This window comes from Baudoinia panamericana (genome assembly GCF_000338955.1).
Source record: "Baudoinia panamericana UAMH 10762 unplaced genomic scaffold BAUCOscaffold_10, whole genome shotgun sequence".
NCBI lineage: Eukaryota > Fungi > Ascomycota > Dothideomycetes > Mycosphaerellales > Teratosphaeriaceae > Baudoinia > Baudoinia panamericana.
In genome coordinates this window covers 1,031,926-1,048,674 of record NW_006911266.1, presented here as the reverse complement: position 1 = coordinate 1,048,674, position 16,749 = coordinate 1,031,926, and the positions used below count along the sequence as shown (strand labels likewise).

Here is a 16,749-nt window from a genome sequence, read left to right as displayed (position 1 = left end):
GGCGAAGATGAAGGGCCGCAAGAACAAGAAGGGCTCGAAGAAGAACAACAACAATCACAGTGCTGGTAACGGTGCAGCCGCTGCGGGGACGCCGGGTGGAACGTATGATCCGAACCTACCACCTGCGCCCGGAGAGGAGGAGTTCTTCGATGAGGAGTACGAAGGCGATGAGTACGAGCCGGTGGGCGCGGAGGGAGACGTGGAGTATGACGACGCTTATTATGCTCCGCCACCACCTGTGCCTGTGGGAACGCCGAGGCTGCCTGCGGAGCCTCTGGCGCCGCCGGTGAGCGCGAAGGTGTAGGATGTACATCCTTTCTCTCCTTACCTGCTTCTACAGTTTGCGCTGGCGGCGTTGGTACTTCGGCTTGGGCGCTGCCAGCGTTCTTGGCGCTGGCGAATGGCATCTCCCTGGCGCTGAAGGCGTTAGCTCTCATCGCGGTCTCTGGCAAGCTCTAGGATACCAGCTTGAATTCGCATCCCATGGTTGGACCATCGAAACAGCGCCGTGTACCTCTTCTCCACTCCTTAAGAATCATAGCGCAGCGTTGAAGGGCGGAGGTGTGGTTGGAAGGGTGGCTGCTGTCGATCGTGTACATAGGCGAATGTATGACTGTTGTTGTTGCGGCAGCCTTTACCTCGAACAAATCATCTAGTAGTAAAGTTCAGATAAGGGGGCCAGTCTCGTGGAACCCTGCCTGAGGCCACATCTGTACGTCACCTAATACTGCAACCAACGGTCATCCCTTCACGACATCAATGGATCACCAGATCTGTTAGATGCACGAAACGACCAATTGATGTACTTCAACCGCTCGAGAATAGGACTTTTGCGGATATCACACCAAGGCCGAATTCGGTGTCTAGGAAAGATGGCTCAGCAACAGCCAAAGATCAACCGCATCTCCCCATTATCGGCCGAGGAAGCAAAATGGACCGAATTGAAGAAGATCGAATGGACCGACCAAACCGGCCGTAATCGCGTATGGGAGGCCGCAGCACGCAAGACCAGGGGCAAGACAGGCATCGACGCCGTAGCCATTGCCCCAATCCTACGCCACCCCAACCGGCCGCCCTCAACCCTTATCATCCTGCAGTATCGTCCACCCGTCGAAGCGACATGCGTGGAGTTCCCCGCTGGACTAATCGACGAGGGCGAAACGCCCGAACAGGCTGCCATCAGGGAGCTGAAGGAGGAAACTGGGTATGAGGGAAAGGTTTGTGAGCACAGTCCGACGTTAAGTAACCAGCCGGGAATGACCAATGCCACGCATCAGGTAGTTGATTGTTCTCCAACTATTGTCGCCGATCCGGGGTTGACGACGGCGAATATGCAGGTATCTATCGCTCGGCTCGCGTCTCTTGAGTTGGAGTGGAGCGAAATGCTGACTGGGTGATTGATGTAGATGGTTACGATAGAGGTGGAATTGAAGGAGGGAGATAAGGAGCCGGATCAACAGCTGGACGATGGCGAGTTTATTGAGAGGAGGGTTGTTCCGATCAGTGAACTGTATGACACGCTTCAAGGTACGTTCATCTTCATTCGTGGCAGATCGAAGCGTTGGCTTAAGTATTTCCTTCTCAGCGCTGTCGAAGGAGCAGGGCAAGATTGTCGATGCAAGGTAAGTTACCCTCTGTCTGTACGAACTGGCAAGTTGCATTGACTTCTTCATAGGTTGTTTCACTGGGCGTTGGGTTTGCATTGGAGCCAACGGATCTTTGCCAAAAGCTGACTTGCACACTTGTGAAGACCTTGCGGCACAGGGTCGCGTACCCGACATATACACTGCATGTATGGCGTGGGGATGGCATTGGGGCGGCAAGTACTGCAATTGATAACATTACAAAGCATTATGCAGCGATCCAGTTGACGAGTACAACAGCTATACCCTAGCACTTCTCTCGCGACTTTGATGTCGCGCTGCACGGCTTCTTCAGTGGTAAAGTCCTTCACCTGTTTCCGCCATACGCACCGCATTCTTCGTCGCTTCGTTCAGGTCCTCCTTCGGCAAGCCTAGGATGTCGTTTGCGAGCTTGCCCTTACTCTCGTAATCTCCCGGGCTGCCTTCGGGATAGAACACTCGGGCGTACATTGCCGTAGCGAAACCGAGCATATCGCCCTTCTGCATAGCATTGATTCCATCCTGGTAGCGCTCGGTAACTGGCTTCGACTGGATGGTCCAGTCGCTTTCCTTGTCGCCAGTCGCTTTTAGCACCGCGGCGAGCATGTCGTTCTGGCTGAGCAAGAATGAGGAGATGTACAATGGCTTGTTGCGGAACTGACTCAGGGTCGGTGCTTTGTCGCTTTCGTCCTCTGGCAGGAGCTTGAGCGAGAGGAGCTTAGCCACCGCACGACCACATTGCGGCCAAGTGGAGTGCTAAGCCTCCTGTCAGTCCAGCACATGTTTCCAAGCGATGCACAATGTGGCCGTGCTTACATTGATCTTGACATCCCCACCATCATAGTACGTTACAGTCTTGCTCTGGAAATCGAAGCCGTAGCGTGTCTGTGAGCCGGCTAGGGAGAATTCGTACCACTATGCCGAAGGGGCAAAGGTCAGCCCGTGACAACAACAACAACAACAACAACAACAACAACAACAACAACAACAACAACAACAACAACAACAACAAGGAGAACGCTTACGTGACTGCAGCACAGCGCCGTCCAGCTCATCCCGTGGCTCTCAATCAATTGGCGGGCGCCCAATTGTACCTGACCAAAGTTCATCACGTCTCGACCCATGGCTTCCTCACCCACATAGTCCGGGCTATACTCATTTGGCATCACCCACTTGACGCCGGCTTTCGCCGCAGCATTGATCAGCTTGCTTTGTGTATCCCGGGGTGCTCGGGTGGACATTGTAATGATGAGAAACTCCTGGCCTTTCAGGGAGTCGACAATGCTATCTTCTGAGCTGTAGTCGACTCTGGCGACTTGTACGCCTTTCGGCATGGTAGACTCGCTGTCAGTGCGTGTGAGTGCAGTGACAATGTGTTTGCCGGTCTTCAGAAGCTCCTCCGTGATGTATTTGCCAACAGATCCCGTAGCCTGTCCATCTGTTAGCGACGCATGAGGAAGCAAAACAAGTGAAGCTAGGCATACTCCGACAACCGCCACCTTTTCGATGTTGTTCTTGAAGCCGGACGGTTGCTGGGCGACATATTGATGAGACATCGTATGGAGAAATGGATTGTATCAAGTGAGAGGTTGAAACTGATATTGACTGATGAAAGGAAAAGTAGATGGAAATGGTGGCAGCTTTATAGCTCCCTCGTATCCAAGGTCTCGATTGGCTTATCTCGCAAAAACCGTAAGGGCCGACGTCTTTTACTTCCGTCAGCATCTTGTAATGCATTTGCGCTGTGAAGTCGATCTCGTAGCTATCGGTACCTGCATATTGACGCCATGTGTCCGAGTAAACAGAACGAAGCGAAGCTAGCTCCCGTAAGGGCCGTCCGGGTTGAGAGCGGCGCGACGGGCGGCGCGGCGATGCTAACCGCCTCTCGCTTCCAGTGCCTCTGTCAAGCTCGCTTCCGACGTTATACGGTTGCAGTGATTAGTCGTGCCAAAGCGGGTTCTCGACCTCTGACGGTCGATGCCAGTCTTGCATTCCGCCGTTGCGAAGCTATCTCCGTAGAAAGGCGTGCCTCCAAGACCAGGCACTCGCCGAATGAATCTACAGTGTAGACGTTCGCGCGCAGATACTGGAGTGCTATCTCCGTCGTGTACAGGTAGACAAGCATGGAAACGAAAGCTCGTGCTGCGCCCACGCAACAGCATCAGCAACATGCTAAAAGCGATCACGGACCTGCTCAGGTGAAAGCCAGCCCATCTCTACCCCTCTTTCGCACTATCAATATATAATACAAGCGTCCGTCCAAATGCTGTGGCTCAACCACGAGTGCTTGCCCTTCCTTTGTTTCGCCTCCGGACTACCGTACGGAGAGGGTAACTGCTCCACGGATCCGCCTAAGATCTGCACAAACCGGAGTTTACCCGACGTCGTAAATATGGATCTGTAAGCAAAGCCGGTTGGCTTGGCTAATTGGGGAGGTGGGGAGAGCAGCAGTTCGGCTCACACGCTCACACCTCAAGCCTTCCTTTGTCTGCATACGAAGCTTCTTCACAATAACGTACTTGGCAGGCTGAATACCTGAGGTATGATCCTACGCTGCACAGCCAGCGCCACCGACTACGCCAAGTCGCAAAAGCGTTGCGGTGCTCCGCAGGCTGGGCGGAAACAGGAAGGCCGTCGTCGGGCCAAGACGTTGATGGACGGGGATGCAGTCTTGGTACTCTTGGCCTGCAGAACTCTCACCCTCTACCGTCCAATCTGACCGTGCACAATCACCACGCGACATCGAGCCTCAGGAACGTGTTCAGAGCAATGCCTCTGCCATTGGGACGACCTGCTTCAAGCGCTGAATCGTGCAGACGCTGCGTTCACGACAGCTGCAGGCCAAGCACCCGAAGAAGCAGAAAAGGCGGGACATGAAGCTCTTCCTGCAGGTACCATTCTGCGATTAAGGAATGGCAGACAAGGTAGGAAGAACATATAGTGTAGCCTGCCATTGCTGCCGCAAGTGGCACTGGACTGCGTAGGTAAGGCACAATTCGTCTGCTCAAAAATGCTATCTTCTCTCTTCACCGTGGCTACCTTTGCCGCCTCGGCTTTGGCGAGCTGGGAGGGCAACATCAACTTCCAGAGCCCTTCCCTTCGCCATCGCTCTCTCGGCCTTGACGTCCCTAAGATCCAGAAACGTCAAAGCCTTCAAGCTCGTCAGGCTCCCGCCAACTTCACCGACAGCCAGTTGAACTTCACGCACGGTGTGGCTTCAGGCGACCCCTGGGCCTACAGCGTGATCCTGTGGACTCGGCTTGCGCCGAGCTTGGCTAGCGATAATAGCAATGTCACCGTGAGCGGCTATGTGCCTGTTTACAGCCATGAGACGGAGCAATACATCCAAGCGAGCAGACACCGCGTCTGCGCGACGTGGAAGATTGCGAGCGACCCACAACTCACCAAGATCGTCGACTCGGGCACTGCATACACGACCTCGGATATTGACTTCACCATCAAGGTAAGCGACAATTTGCGGTGACTGGAAGTGTCATGGCTGACTTTCTTTCTCAGGTCGAAGCTGGCCACCTTCAGCCCTTCACTACTTATTACTATCAGTTTACCCAGTGCGGCACTAACAACCGCTCACCACTCGGCCGCACCAAGAGCTCTCCAACCGACGACGACGATACGCAGCAAATTGGCCTTGCAGTCTACAGCTGCAGCAACTTCCCCAATGGCTACTTCAACGCATACGGCGTGAGTCTTCGCAACGTTCGACCTACACATGCCAGAACTGACACAGTGTGCAGAATGCTGCCCGCAAGGACCATGTGGACTATGTTGTGCACCTCGGAGACTACATCTACGAGACATCGACCGGTGTGCTTGGACGTGACCCTCGCGCAACAAACCCTGGCCGCTCGATTGAGACTCTCTATGACTACCGCACTCGTATCGCGCAGTACCGTACCGACCTCGATCTCCTTCTCTCCCACCAAAACTTCGCCTGGATTGCCGTGTGGGATGACCATGAGGAAGCGAACAATGGATATCGCGATGGATTTTCCGCTATGAACAATACTGAGCAGTCCTTCATACAGTCTGGAGGTGTGTCCGTTGACCAACGCAAGATGAACGCTGTCCGTGCGTACTTCGAGTGGATGCCGATCCGCCAAGTCGATATGGACGACAATTTGCGCATCTGGAGAACCTTCAGAATGGGCAAGCTCATGGATCTCATCATGCTTGATACTCGCAACTACGACAGAAGTATTACAGATCTTAACTGGAACACTGACTACATGTACCTGATCCGCAACGATGCCAGCCGTTCCCTGATGGGCTCGGCTCAAGAGAACTGGTTCTACAAGGAGCTGATCAACTCCCAGAAGCGTGGCGCTACCTGGCGTATCATCGGCAACCAGATTGTCTTCAGTCGTGTCAACATCTCCAGCTGGTTCGGCACGCTCGCCAACCCGTACAACGAGGATCAATGGGACGGTTACCAAGCGAACCGCAACCGCACCTTTAAGACGATGTACGACTACGGCCTCAACAACAACGTCATGTTGGCTGGTGACAGTCATGCCAACTGGGTGTCGGACCTTGTCTGGCTCGACGAGCATCAGTACAACCCTGCCACAGGCGAAGGTTCCGTTGGTGTCGAGTTCGCCGGTACTGCCGTCACATCCACCGGTTTCGGTGGCACCATCTCCAGCGCAAACAACCAGTCCCGTTACCTTGTCCGTGACAACACCGAGCTCCAGTGGAACGAAGGTTACTACCGCGGGTACTTCGAGCTGCACATCGGCAAGGATCGCATTGACGCGCAATACTTTGGCATGCCGACCGTGGCAACCAGGAACCCGCTTGAGATCAGCCTGGGTAACTTCTCAGTCATGAACGGTGCGAACCATCTCACCCGCCCAGTCGCTGGTGGCGTCGTGGAGAGTGGTTCCATCCAGACTGGCAGTGTGCAAATGACAAACTTGACCTACAACACCATGAACGGTACCTGGGCGGTCAGGAATGATTTCAACCAGATGTTCATCACCTATCCGCGGGCTTAAACCAACACGCTTAAGGAAGGGTTGAGCTATGACGAAGACATGGCACGATGTTGATGAGTCTAATGCACTATTTGTGCCATTGATGAGTAGATAGAGAGCGTTAGTCAGCATGCGAAGCTCACCACGTGCATTGAGGCACTTCTCTAAGCTATCTGTGCACATCCCTACGACCTTCGCTACCTCCTAACAGTATTCTGCCACTAAGGATGTGACATGCATCACGCATTTATTGTAGAATGTTATAGTTCTCCGATACGGCTGCATCTTGTCACGCTATGCACAGCCCTGGGTGGATTCTTGCTCCATACTGATCGCCTTCGGCGTCGCTAGGGTTTGGAGGAGCGTTTACGCAATCTTCTTAGATCTCAAGTCGTATGCGAAGTGTTCTGGTAGCTTAGCTTGTACTACATGCTCTCCTTTTGGCCTGCAGCAAAGTACCAAGACATTATTGATTCGCAACCAAATTCTTGGCAAAGTAAGCCCGTCGTGATGCCTCAAGGACCACTCAATCAAATGCCTCGGTACCCTCATCTACAGAGCAATCTGACATTCGAACCTTATGCCTGCGTCCTTCTCGCGCCATGTTTCCTGCAGCAACGCACAAATCAGCTGCTTCCGCAGCTTCGATATGAGCGAGAGTGGGTGAAGGCAAGACTGCGTAAGGCGCGTAGAAGCAAGCCGGTGTCTCCAGAACGGACAGGTGCTTTGGCCGTTCTTCTGGGCTCATGCTGTCGCGTCTGGTATGTTGTGCGTCCGTATAACGTCTCTCAAGTACGTTCGTTAGTCCAGCGAAATGCTCCCCTTCCACTCCAGAGGCCACATATAGCTCTGTAGGTTGCGGCGTGTTGAGCAGAGTGCTCTCGATTTTGATTGTGATTTCATTGATCTTGTCACGTCGGACGCCCTTCGCCTCCATCTGCTCCAAGCGGACAATGAGATTGTCCGCGAAGCTTGACATCACGTCGCCGAAATCGACGGGCCGTGACCAGTCGTACTCCAGCAAAGCCGCCACTTCCGATTCCTCTGACAGCTTAAGGCTGTTCAAATAGCGGCAGTACGGGAGCCATGTCTGGTATCTCAGCTGGTGCTTTGTTGCCAAGACGATGTGCCTTTTGCCAGCAAGCATGCGCCGCAAGTATTGCAACGCATTGTCAAGCAATTCGTCTACATTAGACTCCGTTCGTCCAGCAAGGGCGGCTAGCGTCCTATCAACCGCAGCTTCGTGGAGACAATACTGGGCAAAGGCGCCGCCGCAGTCCACCAGGCCAATCAGCCTCTCCAGAACCCCGGCTCGCAAGCTGGGCAGATGGTGCTGACTGTCGCCTTCCAAGTCAAGTTCTCCCTCTATGCCTCTGTAGGTACTAGTAAATACGGGCTGTGCGAGCAATCGTTCATCATTGACAATTCGACCGCTTCTTAAGAGCGCGCGATGTAGACTGTCACGACGAAAGCTACCATGCTCGGCCAAGTCGTTGCAGGCAAGGTCTAACGCACTCTGGCCTTTATCATTGTACCAGCAAAGATTGATACCTGCATTGAGCAGCTCGACTATGGCGGCCAGACAGTGGTGCTGCCCCGGCTGCATAGCCCCAATGATAAGATGGAGCGCTGTGTTGCCGTCGAAGTCGTACGCATGCGGATCAGAGCCAGCACGCAGGAGCAAGCGAAGGACCTGCGCTTGATCGACATTGTGTGTCACTGCAGCTGCAGCAATCAGTAGCGTCTTGCCGCACGGGTCACGGAGGGAGAGGTCGAGATATGCGGAGGAAATGCGTAGCACGCTGGCCAGCACCTTGCCCGTCATATGAGCGAGCGAAAATTGCCCGTCTGGCAGGACTGTTGGATCTGCACCGGCCTCTAGTGCTAGTCTGATCTTCTGGTGGTAGTCGTTCCCGCCACAGAGCAGCATGCAGGAGGACGACAAGCCGGTAATGCTGTTGGGATCCGCACCTTCCGATAAAAGCGTGGAGAAGAGCTCCGCGCTACACTCCCAAGTGGCTCGATGCAGAACGTCCCAGCCGTACATGTCGCAGTCGCGGACTGACGCCTTGCCACTGCGTAGGAGTTGTTGCACGCCAACAACGTCGTCTCGATCGATCAGGCGAAAAATCTGAGCATCTGTTGACATCACGTTGCGAAGTGAGAGACATGGTGTCAAAGACAGGAAGCCGGCCGCTGTCTCAACCTCGCCAATCTCAGCCGTAACAGCTTGGGCGCGAGGTCCCTTCACTGGTATGCATGTAATGCTTGCCTTGAACTCAACGGGCCGTCTGCACAGTTGACCGCGTTCATCCCATCGTCGACGGACTCGAATGTGCACACGATTGTGTTCTGTGCGACTGCAATATTTCGAGAAGTCTTCAAGGTGTAAGTTCCTAGCATGGGTAACAGAACGCGATCGTCTCCGAGTACGCATTGCACGGTGGTCGAGCCCACTCATGAGTGTTCGTATGGTCAACAAATCTTCGTGAGCAGTCGAGTGTGCCTCTGGGAAAGTGCTCAGAGCGAGGGTGTTGCTTCCGTCGACATCCTCCACCGCTCTGTAAAGCATGGCCAGAGCACGGTAGAGGTCATAGGTTGCAGCTCCCAGGAGGCCGTTGGGCAAGGCCATTGCTACCGGTTAAAATACAGGTACTCTGATGTGTGAGTGTCACAAGAGACTTTCCGGGTTTATTTCTCGAGACCAAGTGCACTGACATAAGAATAGAGATTTCGATATGCAAGTTAGCTCTGCTGTTACCGGTACGAAGGCATACTCAAAGTCAAGATGCACGAGGAGGCGCAGTCTTTGGCATGCACTTGGCTTGAGGCTGAGCGAGCCGAACGCACCTTGAACGACTTCCGGTGAACGCTTCGCCACACACTCGGCGAAGTTCGCATTCAGTACATTTTTCCTACCTTGCCGCATTCTGACATCATACAGAGACCAGAGAGTGATAGAAATCGTTCAGTAAGTCGTCGATGTCTTCAGGTGTGGGTGTTACAGTCGAACGCGAGCACTCAGGTCGAAGTCATTAGATGGAAGTCCGTTGCACGGGCGATGCCGGCGCTAGCCTCTCTTCAACCAATGCTGGTCCGCAGACTGTACGAGTATCTCGCGCTGCATAATCAAGAAGTTGTCGGTGCTGATAACACTCGGAGACAGTATCGCAGTGGCTTCTAGTAGCGTGGTGAGCGTCATGACCGCAATCACGATCACCACATATCATAGGCGCCATCTAGCCCGATGCTCTTGTGTTCAAGATCAGAGACACGATCAATCTGCGTATGCGTTAGCATCGACTCCCCTCTTGCTTGTGCTAAAGTGGAGACTTACCCATACAATCCCAACACTTCTCCGAAGATCAATATCAGCACCATGCCCACGAAAATGCGGCTTTGCTGCATATATGCTCTCACTCCACTATCACCCACTATCCCTATTGCATAACCTGCAGCCAGGCCTGTCAAGCCGACACTTAGACCGCAAGCTAAATGCATGCAGCCTTCGAAAAGACTGTAGTGTTGCTGAGGTGGAGGCTTCATGTTGCCGGCGATAAGGACGGCGACAACGAGGGAGTACACGGCGATGATACCGGACATGACGACCGGGATCAAGGACTGCGGTACACGTTAGCAAGTGTGAGGAAATGGTGTTCGAAGGGGGGAAAGGTATACCTTCATTATCAGGTCGCCTCTGAAAGTACCAACTCCTGCTATGCCAATGCCTGATTTCGATGTGCCGTATGCCGCGCCTATGCCTGTGCGACTGCTTAGTACCATTCCATCTGTATTTGGTGTTGTGATAGTACGAAGCGCATACACCCAAAGATCATGGCGAATGCGATGCCTGCCATGCCCAAGAAGGGCGCAAACTTGGGCGTGAGATCAGAGTCCGCCATGGTGGCGCTATTGATATGAAATTCTTCTACGCCTGTCCCTAGCTCTACTTGCAAACCCTTCTCGTTGCTGGGAGCGACTGTGACGTGTGTGGTGTGAATAGTGTCTACGTTGATCCTCTTCGATAATAGAACCTCATCGGCCGTGAATGACGAGCGAAGCCGATCAAGGCACGCTCACGTGAGAGAGAAGCATTTCCGGCTCGGGTGCAACCCGACTGGGGGTCACTCTGCCCTGCAGCACACGGATGCACATACGATTCTAGTGCTGAGATGGTATCTGGGGTGGTGACATGCCGTAGCGTATTCATTCGATACTCAGTGCATTTGCCCATCGTCGACGACATCAACACTACCGAATTCATTTGATACCGAAGCGCGCTGAAACACTGGAGCGCGGAGACGCAGCGAAGATCCCGGCCGCGGTTCACTACCGCCGTACGGACGGCGTTTGGTGACCAACCACATCTACCCATATTCACTTTTGCTCTTGTGTGACGACAGGCTGTATTGCTGCAGACGACTCTTGGCTGTGACCGAGTTGTAACTCCTCGTGCTTGGGCTGCGGGTGTGGAGTGCAGCAGAGTTCAACCCCACAGGCAGGAGACGGCGGCGCGGAGAGAAGGGCGCTATAGACACCGAGCACAGGGTGCATGATCAGGTGAACGAGCAGGCCGGGTTGTCTGGCGGACTCGGCGCTGCTGGTGAAGGAGGGCAAGCAAGGAGAGAAGGGGTGCCAGCAGGGCTGGCACCATGGCCCAATACCAGGCTCAGCAGGGACGCAACTACCCTCCAGGGCCCAACGGCCAGTTCGCCTCCACGTCGGCCACCACGCGAGATGAGGCTTTCTCCAACATCTTCGGCGGCGCCCCGCCCCCAGGCCGAAGTCATACAATGACAGGCATGACCCCGCAGATACCATCAGACCGCGCAGCGACCATGAGCACGGCCACTGCGCAAAGCTTTCAGCAGAGACCACCACCGATACGGCCTGGAGCGCAACCAAATGGAGGGTATCCGCAGGCCTCTCAGTCTGCGCCAAACGGGCCTGCGCCGCCAGGGTATATGAACGGTGCACAAAACTCGCCTCAGAGACGGCCACTACCACCCCAGAATCTACCGCAGCCCATCAGACCGGACAGAAATCCGTATGGACAACCGCAAAGGCTAGACCTTAGGGGCTCGCCAGGGCCCGGACAGTATCAGCGATCTGTCACTCAACGGCCCTATGCGCCTAGTGGACCGCCCAACGGACCTGCGATGAATACTGATAGCTACAGGACGCAGTCGTTGGCTTCCAATCCGCGACCCATGTACCAGCCGCCAGGCGGTCAATATGGTATTGCACCAGCGAACGCCTTCCGACAACAGCCGTACGTAAACCATCTGGCTCGGACAACGGCGCAAGGGCGAGTTGTTCCAGAGCGCACTGGCGATGAGCGAACCATGTCCATGTCGTCATATACGCGTGACACTGATTTCACGCAAACTCAGAGTGGCAGAGTAATCCCGAATCGCAGACGAGAGTCAGGAGAGACTAGTGGAACCGACTCGACACTTACGAACGGCTACCATCCAGACCGTGTCCCGAATGGGCTACAGGTCAATGGGCGCGTGCCAAGCAGTAGCAGCCAGAACTCCCGCACCATGTCAATGGCCTCTACGACTGTGACGCCCACTGAGCAGCCTTCTCCACGACCTTCAGCAACACCTTCTGTTCCCGCGACTATCCGCTCGAATTCGCAAACTACGCAAGCGAGCACAATGGTGGCGCAGAAGCGGCCTTCTTTGGTCTACGGCGCACTGCTCTCCAAGGTTGCGGAGGCATTTCGCGAGCGCATAGCAGTAGCGGAGAAAGAGAAAGACGGGCTGGTGTACAAGAACGCGTTCAGTGGGTACGAAGCCGTGGAGCTCATCGCGTATATCATCCGGACATCGGATCGTAACCTCGCCTTGCTGCTTGGCCGAAGTCTGGACGCTCAGAAGTTCTTCCACGATGTGGAATATACGCACCGGTTGCGCGACAGTCCGAACGAGATATACCAGTTCAAGGAGACGCTGAACGAAGAGGCACCGGACGTGAATGGCGTCTTCACCCTGCTTACAGAGTGCTACAGCCCAACGTGCAATCGGGACAACTTGTGCTACTCCATCGCTTGTCCTCGCAGGCTGGAGCAGCAGCAACGGCTCAACATGAAGGTGACGCCAGGCTTGAGGCGAGAGACGAGCCGCGCCAGTTTGCATGACGAGCCTGACAATGAGCAAAAGCTGTGGATCAACACTGTTTCCAAGGAGGTCTCGGACTCAGTTTCCGACCGTGAGAAGAAGCGGCAGGAAGTCATCTCCGAGATCATGTACACGGAGCGTGATTTCGTCAAAGACCTTGAGTACTTGCGCGACTTCTGGATTAAGCCGCTACGGACGGCCGACATCAGCCCCATACCGGAGCATCGCAGGGAGAAGTTCATTCGAACCGTTTTCTCGAACTGCCAGGAGGTCCACAGTGTCAATGCACGAATGGCTTCCGCCTTGACGAGACGACAGCAGCAGAGTCCCGTCGTGTATAACGTTGGCGACATCTTCCTCGACTTTGTAGGCCAGTTCAATCCCTTCGTCAAGTACGGCGCGAACCAGCTGTTCGGCAAGTTCGAGTTTGAGAAGGAGAAGAGCTCCAACCCGGCTTTTGCACGCTTTGTGGAGGAGACGGAACGGCTGAAAGAGAGTCGGAAACTGGAGCTCAACGGGTACTTGACCAAGCCAACGACGAGATTAGCGAGGTATCCACTACTGCTGGACAACGTGCTCAAGTACACTAGTGACGACAACCCAGACAGAGAGGCCCTACCTCGCGCTATCGCCGCGGTCAAGGAGACCCTGACCAGAGTGAACGAGGAAAGCGGGAAAGCGGAGAATCACTACAACCTCATGAGCCTTAATGCGCAGCTGAAGTGGGGCACGATACCGCATATGGATCTGAAGCTTACCGAGGAGACGAGGCAGCTGATCTTCAAGAGCAACTTGAAGAAGGCTCCAACGAGTGAGGCGGCAGATGTGACGGCGTATCTGTTCGACCATGCTGTGCTGCTGGTAAGAGTCAAGATGGTGAACAAGCGGGATGAGATGAAGGTCTACCGCAAGCCCATTCCGCTCGAGCTACTGCAGATCAAGGAGATGGACGCGGTGCTACCTCGCGTTGGGCTATTGGCCCGGCCCTCGAGCTCGATGATCCCGGGTGTGGGACGCGCAGTGCCCACGCGACAAGGCACGACCGACCAAACAGGCTGGCCCATCACATTCAAAGGGCTGGGGAAAGGTGGATATGAGCTCACGCTGTACTGCGTCAGCCAGATCCAGCGGGAGAAGTGGATGGAGCACATCCAATCGCAGAAGGAGAAGTTGAGCGAGCGGCACAGCATCTTCACCTTGACGAAGCTGTGCGAAGCTTTCTCCACGGCAACGGGCAGGATCAATTGCTGTCGACCCATTGACGGCGGTAGAAAGCTGGTCATCGGCACGGACAATGGTGTATACGTCGTGGATCGTAAGCCCAAGGATGCCAGTTCCAGGCCGAAGAAGATGCTCGAGATCAAGTTCGTCAGCCAAATTGAAGTCTTGGAACAGCATCAGATCCTCATCGTCCTCGCGGACAAGGCCGTCTTCACCTTCCCGCTAGAAGCGCTCGATCCAGAAGAAAGCCCGGCTTCTCCATCCAAACGCGGCAAGCGCATCTGCCACGCCAACTACATCAATGCCGGCATGTGCAACGGGCAAACACTCGTATGCTGCGTCAAGAGCAGCTCGCTGAGCAGCACTGTCAAAGTCTTCGAGCCCATGGACGGCATGACCAAAGGCAAAAAGAAGACCGGTTTAGCGAAGATGTTGGCCAGTGGGCAGGACGTGCTGAAGCCGTACAAGGAATTCTACATCCCCATGGAAAGCAACAGCATTCACTTCCTGCGCAGCAAACTCTGTGTCGGCGGCGCGAGGGGCTTCGAGATTGTGTCGCTCGAGACGCTGGAAACGCAATCGTTACTCGACCAAGCCGATACATCCCTCGACTTCGTGGCGCGGAGGGAGAACGTCAAGCCCATCTACATCGAGCCCAACACCTCGAACTTCTTGCTCTGTTACAACGACTTCAGTTTCTACGTCAACAAGAACGGGTGGCGGGCGAGAGGGGATTGGAAGATCATTTGGGAGGGCAGCCCGAACGCGTTTGCGACGTGGGGGGAGAAGTACATCCTGGCTTTTGAGCCGGAGTTTATCGAGATTCGGCAGAGCGATACCGGGGGGTTGGTGTGCATACAGACGCATCGGAATATTCGGTTCTTGCATCAGAGTACGAGAGAGGTGAGTACGAGATGTGACGTTGATGATGCGGTGGAGTGAGAGTATCCGTGGAGTCAAATGCTAATCTTTGTGTGTTCTGCAGATACTCTTTGCGTACGAAGACGAGACGGGCGAGGATGTCATTGCTTCTATGGATTTCTGGGGACGGAGCTGAGCCGATGCCGCGATGGGGAATGAAGATAAAGTCCACGTGCACTGCTGCCATGGAGCGGTCCAGTAGCCTCCGCAAAGAGAAGGCAGGCCATCGCCGCAGACTGCCATTCTCGACGAGCCGAGACGAGGGGATGAGAACAGGAAGATGGACATGGGGATTGAAGATGAAGGTAATGCGGACGCGGACAAGGACGAGGACGAGCACATGCTTCGTGACCGGGCAATGTGTAAGACACGGCCACGGGCCATTACTGCGGCGGGAGCTGACAGTATCCTGCCTCGACTGTGTGTTTATGTTTACAAGATGAGCATGGGGTGAGTGCATCAGCGTGAGCGTACTGTATAATGGATTGGTCTTTGCACGTGATGTAGCTTGATCAGGAAGTAACAGCTTTGGATTAGGACCCTGCATAAAGAGCGCTTCGAGAGCTCTTTCCGCCATGCAGTGGAGTCGTGGATGCAGCTGGTCGCTGGCTGCATCTGCACCTTGGCTGCAGTCGGTAGAAGTGGAAGCGTTTCCGGATGGACATGTTTCCGGATGGACATGCTTGATCCGCGAGTCGGTCAGAGCCACGACACGCCAATGAGGTGGCTTTTGCACACTGTAGCATACATATACGCGTGTGTAGTGACAGCTTGTTTGCTACCATCTCCATTACGAGAGGCAGCACCGTCTTCTCACTTACCGTCGAGTCGACATGGCCAGAGTCGTGATGGACGTGGCTTGACTCGTTGGTGGCTGGGGACGAGCCGAGGGAGCCGTTCATGTTGCTCCCCAAAACGGAGCTAATTTAGCGGCATCGAACACACCTCCAGCGCGTCGGTCGCTCTGCTCGCAAAGCTCCAGTCGCTCGCACCCTTCTTGCATCCCGCTTTCGGTTTCCCACCCATTGGCCCACCACTCCGCACAGTACAAAGGGTGCATCGCATCAGCCGACACTTTGCGATCTGCCCTCCGTCTTCCCTCTTGAGCATCTCATCAGTGATTGTGTTGCTCACTTGACGGCCTTGCTGTCGAGGCTTTCAAGTCGAGCATAGCTCGCCGAACTGGGTATGCACGCTGGGTGATTGTTCTGGGACAACATTGCTGACCATGCTACTCTCTGTCATGTAGATTTCGACGCCAGGTAAGCTATCACACAGGTGATATAGATATATACGGGAGCGTTTGCTGACTTCACCTTGCAGAGTACCGTATGCCTTACTCTACCACACGATCATCGGCTGCATATTGGCTTGAGAAGACGGAGCTAATCACGATTGTATAGTGTCCCGTTCAGCGTCTTCCCGTCAACATACCGCAACGAGCAGGTATCTACCGAGACTACCGAGGTCAAGAAGGACGAGCGCATCACTGTCCAAGACGCTGGACGGGAAGGCCGATACTCAAACCAAGCCCCTTCCCGTCGAGACGACCGCTATACGCGTGAGGACATCCGCATCACCGAGACCGAAACCGACACTCGCCGCCAGCGTCCAGATCGCGTGAGGAGAGAAGAAGAGGTTCGTGTCTACGAAGACGACCGCTATACCCGTGATCGCCGCGACGTACGTGAGGAAACTCGCGTTGAGATTGACAGAGAGCGGTAAGCAGCTTCACTTCCTGCATTCATCGCTCATTCCGCACTGCTCGATTGTGTGCATCTCCTTCATGTTATGTTTTCATTACGCACGGGGCGCCCCCTTGAGGCGCTTGGCAAACACGCTACGGCGCCATGTGGGGCCCGGATG

The 16,749-nt window shown here is 54.6% G+C and overlaps 8 protein-coding genes across 8 annotated transcripts; 4 read left to right on the top strand and 4 right to left on the bottom strand.

Moving 5' to 3' along the window:
* Nucleotides 1–745: 745 nt before the first annotated feature.
* Nucleotides 746–1,337, top strand: BAUCODRAFT_94415 (uncharacterized protein; the record flags this gene model as incomplete). The annotated part of the gene is made up of 2 exons (XM_007680898.1): nucleotides 746–1,217; nucleotides 1,278–1,337. Coding segments are annotated over exons 1-2 (477 nt in total), but the record flags the coding sequence as incomplete, so codon positions are not given.
* Nucleotides 1,338–1,457: 120 nt separating this feature from the next.
* On the bottom strand, nucleotides 1,458–3,395 carry BAUCODRAFT_36690 (uncharacterized protein). Its single transcript, XM_007680499.1, has 6 exons — nucleotides 3,107–3,395; nucleotides 2,648–3,052; nucleotides 2,439–2,537; nucleotides 1,676–2,378; nucleotides 1,586–1,622; nucleotides 1,458–1,527 (listed from the first exon to the last, which is right to left on the bottom strand). The coding sequence occupies exons 1-4, from the start codon at nucleotides 3,176–3,178 to the stop codon at nucleotides 1,935–1,937; spliced, it is 1,020 nt and encodes a 339-aa protein (XP_007678689.1). The 5' UTR covers nucleotides 3,179–3,395; the 3' UTR covers nucleotides 1,458–1,527; nucleotides 1,586–1,622; nucleotides 1,676–1,934.
* BAUCODRAFT_36689 (uncharacterized protein) lies at nucleotides 3,395–4,100 on the top strand. Its single transcript, XM_007680498.1, has one exon. It carries the CDS (start codon nucleotides 3,410–3,412, stop codon nucleotides 3,689–3,691), a length of 282 nt encoding a protein of 93 aa, XP_007678688.1. The 5' UTR covers nucleotides 3,395–3,409; the 3' UTR covers nucleotides 3,692–4,100.
* Nucleotides 4,101–4,576: 476 nt separating this feature from the next.
* BAUCODRAFT_36688 (uncharacterized protein) lies at nucleotides 4,577–6,782 on the top strand. The gene is made up of 3 exons (XM_007680497.1): nucleotides 4,577–5,085; nucleotides 5,139–5,324; nucleotides 5,378–6,782. Exons 1-3 carry the CDS (start codon nucleotides 4,633–4,635, stop codon nucleotides 6,635–6,637), a joined length of 1,899 nt encoding a protein of 632 aa, XP_007678687.1. The 5' UTR covers nucleotides 4,577–4,632; the 3' UTR covers nucleotides 6,638–6,782.
* Nucleotides 6,783–7,142: 360 nt separating this feature from the next.
* BAUCODRAFT_26389 (uncharacterized protein) lies at nucleotides 7,143–9,248 on the bottom strand (the record flags this gene model as incomplete). Its single annotated transcript, XM_007680376.1, has 1 exon — nucleotides 7,143–9,248. One exon carries the CDS (start codon nucleotides 9,246–9,248, stop codon nucleotides 7,143–7,145), a length of 2,106 nt encoding a protein of 701 aa, XP_007678566.1.
* A 408-nt stretch (nucleotides 9,249–9,656) lies between these two features.
* Nucleotides 9,657–10,631, bottom strand: BAUCODRAFT_36686 (uncharacterized protein). Its single transcript, XM_007680496.1, has 4 exons — nucleotides 10,440–10,631; nucleotides 10,295–10,377; nucleotides 9,954–10,237; nucleotides 9,657–9,898 (listed from the first exon to the last, which is right to left on the bottom strand). Exons 1-4 carry the CDS (start codon nucleotides 10,516–10,518, stop codon nucleotides 9,856–9,858), a joined length of 489 nt encoding a protein of 162 aa, XP_007678686.1. The 5' UTR covers nucleotides 10,519–10,631; the 3' UTR covers nucleotides 9,657–9,855.
* Nucleotides 10,632–11,268: 637 nt separating this feature from the next.
* Nucleotides 11,269–15,019, top strand: BAUCODRAFT_26388 (uncharacterized protein; the record flags this gene model as incomplete). Its single annotated transcript, XM_007680375.1, has 2 exons — nucleotides 11,269–14,865; nucleotides 14,948–15,019. The coding sequence occupies 2 exons, from the start codon at nucleotides 11,269–11,271 to the stop codon at nucleotides 15,017–15,019; spliced, it is 3,669 nt and encodes a 1,222-aa protein (XP_007678565.1).
* Nucleotides 15,020–15,258: 239 nt separating this feature from the next.
* BAUCODRAFT_36684 (uncharacterized protein) lies at nucleotides 15,259–16,066 on the bottom strand. Its single transcript, XM_007680495.1, has one exon. The coding sequence runs from the start codon at nucleotides 15,783–15,785 to the stop codon at nucleotides 15,417–15,419; it is 369 nt and encodes a 122-aa protein (XP_007678685.1). The 5' UTR covers nucleotides 15,786–16,066; the 3' UTR covers nucleotides 15,259–15,416.
* Between the last annotated feature and the right edge of the window lie 683 nt (nucleotides 16,067–16,749).